Source organism: Hipposideros armiger, unplaced genomic scaffold (assembly GCF_001890085.2).
Source record: "Hipposideros armiger isolate ML-2016 unplaced genomic scaffold, ASM189008v1 scaffold_581, whole genome shotgun sequence".
Classification (NCBI taxonomy): domain Eukaryota; kingdom Metazoa; phylum Chordata; class Mammalia; order Chiroptera; family Hipposideridae; genus Hipposideros; species Hipposideros armiger.
This window is the reverse complement of record NW_017731931.1, coordinates 694,423-701,134: the sequence shown is the minus strand read 5'-3', so window position 1 is coordinate 701,134 and position 6,712 is coordinate 694,423. Positions and strand designations below refer to the sequence as shown.

General features: G+C 49.1%; 1 protein-coding gene across 2 annotated transcripts in view; it reads left to right on the top strand.

Moving 5' to 3' along the window:
* Positions 1-2,735, top strand: part of KCNA10 (potassium voltage-gated channel subfamily A member 10) — an 8,389-nt gene extending 5,654 nt beyond the window's left edge. The window contains exon 2 of one of the 2 annotated variants that reach the window (XM_019624152.1): positions 885-2,735. In XM_019624152.1, coding sequence (XP_019479697.1) covers positions 942-2,477 — 1,536 coding nt within the window. In that variant the 5' untranslated portion in view covers positions 885-941 and the 3' untranslated portion in view covers positions 2,478-2,735. The remainder of the gene's footprint in view (positions 1-884) is intronic. The other variant, XM_019624153.1, reaches the window with a different exon arrangement.
* Positions 2,736-6,712: the final 3,977 nt, after the last annotated feature.

Genomic DNA, 6,712 nt, shown 5'->3' with positions numbered 1-6,712 from the left:
AAAAAAAAAAAAAGCACAAAAAACCTTTCTTACTTTCCACTGCCTAAAATGATTTTTTTTAATGAAATCATTCCCCATAAACATCTTGGACTTAGACCGAAAAAAAATACCAATGGCTGTTGGCTTCTAAAGTTCTTGTTATGTGGGGAAATTGGCTAAAACAATATGTATAATTTAATGACCTTTCCACCAGGCACTTTACATATGCTATCTCATTTAATGTACCCTCAACACAAACCTAGGAGTTACTAGGAGTTACTAGAAAGGAGGGGCTAAGGCACAGATAGTTTACGACCGGAGGAGACACTATTGTGCCCACCCAGCCTCCATCCTCTTGTTTTTCTTTCCCAACAGATTCAATTGGGCTCACGTATCCATGCCCACCGCACCACCTGGTCAAAGAGACAGTGGTGGAAGTGATGAGACATGGTTGAATTCTAGACATATTTTGAAGATATAACCAAAAGGCTATGTGAGGGACTGGCTGTCAAGTGTGAGAGAAAGAAAGGAGTTAAGGATGAGATGGGGCTTGGAAAAGTGTTGGGTACACTGGAGGACTTCATACAAATACAAAAGTATATGTTTTAGGATTAAGAAATGTTAACTTCCTCTTTCATTGTGGCCTCTACCTGCCATCGTGTATAGAGACCCTCTTTGGCTGGAGAAAGTTTTTTCCTGTCAGCCAGGTTTCCTCTTTGCCATTTCTCCAGTTAGTGTGTGAAGACCCAGGGGGGTGCAAATTGATCTCTAGGGAAGGATATGCCAAAAATAACCATGAGTCTCCTTCCCCAAATTAAACTAAACATAAATCAGTTTTTAATCCAACCGTGCACCTGACGTCAGCGATCAAGGGCCAGCTGTATAAACAAACTTCTTCTCCACAGCTCACAGCAAGCAGGGAAGGCTGACGGTCTTCATGCTTCTTCCCTGACTCCCCTAGAATGGATGTGTGTGGCTGGAAAGAAATGGAGGTCGCTCTGGTCGATTTTGATAACTCAGATGAAATCCAGGAACAGCAAGACTATGCCACAGACTTCGACCCAAGCAGCCCAAACGGCCAGCCTGGGAGCAGCCCCTTCTCCAACTGGAGTGTCCTCGTCAGCGACAGCACCAACCATGAGACGACCTTCTCCAAGCTCCCAGGAGACTTCATCAATCCCCCAGGGCCTGATCCAGTGGTTATGAGTGAAGGAAACCAGCGGGTGATCATCAACATTGCGGGGCTGAGGTTCGAGACCCAGCTCAGAACCCTCAATCAGTTCCCAGAGACCCTTCTGGGAGATCGGGAGAAAAGAATGCAGTTCTTCGACTCCATGAGAAACGAGTATTTCTTTGACAGGAACCGGCCCAGTTTTGACGGAATCCTATATTATTACCAATCTGGTGGGAAAATCAGGCGCCCAGCGAATGTCCCCATCGATGTCTTTGCTGATGAGATCACCTTCTATGAGCTGGGGGGTGAGGCCATGGACCAGTTCCGGGAAGATGAAGGCTTCCTCAAAGACCCGGAAACACCGCTCCCCACCAATGACTTTCACCGGCAGTTCTGGCTCCTCTTTGAGTACCCCGAGAGCTCCAGTGCTGCCCGTGGCGTGGCCACGGTCTCGGTGTTGGTGGTGATCATCTCTATCACCATCTTCTGCCTGGAGACACTCCCCGAGTTCCGGGACGATAGGGACCTGAAGGTGATGAGAGACCCCAGCTACAACACGAGCAAGACCGTCCTCACCCACACCATGTTCACTGACCCTTTCTTCATGGTGGAGTCCACCTGCATCGTGTGGTTCACCTTCGAACTGGTGCTCCGGTTCGTGGTCTGCCCCAGCAAGACTGACTTCTTCAAGAACATCATGAACATTATCGACATCATCTCCATCATCCCCTACTTTGCAACCGTCATCACAGAGCTGGTCCAGGAGACGGAGTCGAGCACCCAGCAGAACATGTCCCTGGCCACCCTGAGGATCATCCGGCTGGTGCGGGTCTTCCGCATCTTCAAGCTCTCCCGCCATTCCAAGGGGCTGCAGATCCTGGGGCAGACGCTGAAGGCTTCCATGCAGGAGCTGGGGCTGCTCATCTTCTTCCTCTTCGTTGGTGTCATCCTCTTCTCCAGTGCCGTCTACTTTGCTGAGGTGGACGAGCCAGAGTCCCATTTCTCTAGCATTCCTGATGGCTTCTGGTGGGCAGTGGTCACCATGACAACTGTGGGCTACGGGGACATGTGCCCGACCACCGCAGGGGGGAAGATTGTGGGCATTCTGTGTGCCATCGCAGGGGTCCTTACCATTGCCCTCCCTGTGCCTGTCATTGTCTCCAACTTTAACTACTTCTACCATCGGGAGACTGAGAATGAGGAGAAGCAAAACATCCCAAGAGAAATCAACAGAATCCTCAAAAGTACGGATTCAAGAACGGGCAGCACAGACTCTCTTAATAAAACCAATGGTGGCTGCTCTGCAGAGAAGTCCAGGAAGTGATCTGTCCAGGGCTCCTCGACTTCCAGTGACTCTCTCCCCTTCTCCCTCCTCCACCTTTCTCTCTCTCCCCCTCCCCCTGCCTCTTGCTCTCTGTTTTTCCAAAGACCAAAATTTATCTTTTGTGACCAACAGGACATCTTTGGCTGCAAGCTGTTTTAATAAACTCGTACTCTTGCTGTATTCTCTAAGCTGTTTCCTTTCAACTGACGACAGGAAGACTTCACTCTCCTTTCCTAGTTCAGGTCCTTGCAACTCACCTGTGGTCCCAAGACCAGCAGTATTGGCATCACCTATGAGCAAGGAGCTGTAGAGTCCAGGCCCAGCCCAGACCTACTGACTCAGAATCTGCACTTTAACAAGATCACAGGTGATTCATTTTTCACATTAAAGATGATGAAGAAGCACTGGCTTTGGTGTCCCTTAGGGAAAGCATATTAAAAGACCAGAGATTGCTATGAGCAATGAATAAGAGCTCAGAGCTGTTTAATAATAATACCTTACCTTTTTTTTTTTTTTTTTTAGCTGAGCCATCCTGCCACCTGTTGGCAGCTCAGCAGCAGCTCAGCTCAGGCTGGGAATTGAACCAACGACCCTGTTGCTCAGAGCTCGCACTCTTGAGCGAGCTCTTAACCAACTGAGCCACTCGGCCGGCCCTAATAGTACCTTACCCTTGCGTGGCATTGCTTCCATTTTCCAAAGCTTTTCCCCCTACATTATCTCACTGCATCTCAGAATAACTAGTAGAAGAGATTTGATTATTATTCCCATAATAATCATGCAAATGAACAAATTAGGGGACAGTCACTGACCAAAGGTAACCCAGAAACAGTGACACATTCAATGCTGGGACCCAAATCTCCTACCTACTAGTCTAGTGTTCTTTCCTCTAGTGGGTGTGATGGAATAGGGTGGGGAGGGAGTGAGGGGCTTGAGGGCTTTGTCTTTCAGAGGATTCAGGCAGCAAAGCTGTGGGGAGGAACGCTCTTTCCTGAGGGTTTGCCTCATCTCCTCGCAGCCTGGGAAGGCTCTAAGACAACCTCCCAGGCACAGAGCTGCCCATGCAGTGTGGAGCCACTGCTGTCCAAGACACTGCTCCCATGGGCTCCCCTGCCCTGTTATCCCAGCTCGGTCAGCAGCTCGTCCCCTGATGGCACTGCCCAGCTCTCACTCTGCTCTGGACGTAGTCCCTTCCCCACAACTGGCTCAGATGCTCTCTGAGGATGCACAAGCTGGTACAGGAATATATGAGGCAGAATGCTTTGTGTTGCAGGTGGCATTGGCTCACGTGATTGAGACATGCCGGAGGAGAGCTGCTTGTAGGCCCCCTGAGTCTGGGGACTCAAACATCCCCTTCAAAGCTCTTGTCACCTCAGTCCATCTGCCTTCTCTGCTTGCCTCTGCTGGATGGCATTCATGCCCCTTGAGTCAAAGGGCGTGGACCATGACAGCCCCAGGTCACAGCCTATCTTCATCTAACCAAACCAAACAAAACTACAGAGGGTGCCAAAAAAATATATACACTTTAAGAAAGAAAAAAACTGTATTAAAATTGTAATAATACATACCGATAACAAAAGATGAGTACAAGTCATGTGTATATATATTTTTGGCACTTCTGGTATACATGCATACATATATATATAGGCACACACATATGTAATCACCTTTGTACCTAACAGTTTGTCTATAATTCCTCACAAAAACGTTAGATCCAAAAAGGTAGGGACTTTTCTCTGTCTGGTCCATTGCTATATTCCCAGGATCTATCACAGCACATAGTAGGTATACCCAATAAATATTTGTTGACTTAATGAATTGTCCCTTCAAGAGCTCCCTCCCAATTACCCTAAAAAAAAAACAAAATAAACCCCTCTATAGGACTGGTGAGATTTTATTCTCCCTCACCTTCACTCTCCCCTAAACCCTAGGCCTACAGGCTACGGCTAGACACTCCCTAAGAGGAAGGATGCGTGCAGGGGACCCTTGAAGGTATTAAGGGGGTAGGCTCTGAGGCCTGGAATGCAGCTGGTGGAAGGGCTCGGGGGAGGCCTGGCCTAGAGGGCTTGCATGCTCCCAGTGCCCTACCCTGGGACTGCCCTGCCTGGCAGAGGCTTAGAGGAAGGCAAGGAGAGCAGGAACCCCCTCACTTAAACCCCCACTCAGAAGGTCTCTCAGAACCCCCCACTCAGAAGGTCTCTCAGAAGGCCTTGCCTCGGACCCCTTCACAAGCTTTCCAGTGGATCACCTGAGCCTTCAAAAGGCAGCCCTTCTCAACAAGCATCCTGAAAGCCCGGTCTCCCGAGGCAGTTTGGGTTTCTCCCCTCATGCCCTGACTCTGCCGAGACCATGCAATGACTCAGCCTGGCTCCACCTCAGCAGGTCCCTGCTCCTGTGGGAGTCCTGCCCAGGCCACCTCCACTCCAGCTGCCAAGGAAAGAGTGTGATCCTTCCCCCAGGGACAAGGCCCCACCCCAGCCCCTCCCCCATGTCCACACTTTACCCCCTATTCCTCTTTATTAGAATCCTGGGGCTGGAAGGGGACACCCAAGGGGCCCCTGCCCCCCTCAGCAGCTGATTCCAGCCTCCTAAAAACTAAAATGCATTCACCCCCTGGAGTGGAGTACTCCAAAGGCCCTTTGAAGCTGGAGGAAGAAAGCCACCCTGGTCTCCCCAGAGAACCACTGTGTCGCCTGGCGGCACATCCTACAGACAGGAGAATGTCCGCCCTCAAATGCAGGATGAAAAAGAACAGGGGGTGGTAGGGAGCTGGGGAGCTGGGTAAAGGGAAGATCAGACAAACTTTTGTTATTGCATCTCAGGGGAAGCGGAGGTAAAATGCCGCCTGCGAAATGTCACCAGATAATGAATGCTATTTCACTCCGTTGCTGAGGTGTCTGTCAGATGCATGTGGAGAGAATGACAGCCAACCTCATTAGGAATTTTGGGTGGATCTTCTGTTCTTCTGAACCAGAAGGGCCATGGCTGAGCCCCCTCCTTCCCACCACCACTGTACTGCCTTATTGCTAACAGAAATAACACACAAAAATATAACAGGAAAAAATAAATATAATAATAAACAACTCCAAGCTCGTAAGGTTATTGTGGAAACTAAATAAGATAATATATGAAATTCCTTAGCAAAGGTAAAACATGCTGTACAAAATAGGATGGAGACAGATGATGCCTAGGATAAGAACTCACTCGCAGCTGCAAGAGCCATGGCTGTGGCTTTTTAATGCCATAATCTCAGCCCCGTGTCTGGTGCATAACAGGTGCTCAACAAATGAAGGAAGGAAAAGAGTAACAAAAAGAGAGATCATGCAAAGATCAGATAGTGTCCCTTGAAAAGGGACAATAATTTACATCTATGTCATGCACTATTCTGAGATGCTCGATGTAAATGACATCCTAAGGCTCATGACACCCTATGAGGTAGAACCTACTATTAGCTGCATCTCATAGACAAGGCAATGCAGTCACTGAGCAGTCTAGTAACTTGCCCAATATGCTACAGCTAGCAAGTGGCCGAGCCAGGATTCAAACCCAGAGGCTTGGCTGCAGGTCTCGGCGTTTCTCCTCTGCCCCAAGCCACCTCTATTCAGTGCTGTCTCAGGAGAGCCATCATGGTCGTGGAGTCCTTCTTACTCCAATCCCACCTCCCATACACCACAGGTCCCAAGGTCACCTGACCATTCTGTCACCATTGCGAGGAAGCTCTGTGGAAATGCACATGCCCTCCAATTTTGCCCAGTGCTAATCCCATCTGGAAGACAGGAGCCAATCTGTCCAACTTTTTCTCCTCTGTGGTCAGCTCAGCATCAAGTTTGAAAACACCTTGTACCACCTCTGATCGTTCCCACATGGAATACCCTCACCTTATTTCTGCCTTTTGAAGTCCTCCCCATCCCTCCACACTCCGCTTCCTCCATGAAGCTTGTTCTGATCTCGCCTTGCCCGTGCCTCATCTACCTGTTCCCTCCACTGTGAGCTGGAGGGTGAGGTCTTGCCTGGCTCATCACCATAGCCTCAGAACCCCGATACTATATGCCCAGCACAGAGTCGATGTTCAGTTGTATTTGCTAAATTAAAAGTGTGATGACGCTGTTATTCTTTTTTTTTTTTAAAGATTTTTATTGGGGAATTCGGGGGATGGGAACAGTGCTGGGGAATTGGGGGAAGGGGAACAGACAAGTTGCTGTCGTTTTGTTCTTCAGTCTAGTTGTGGAGGATGTTGC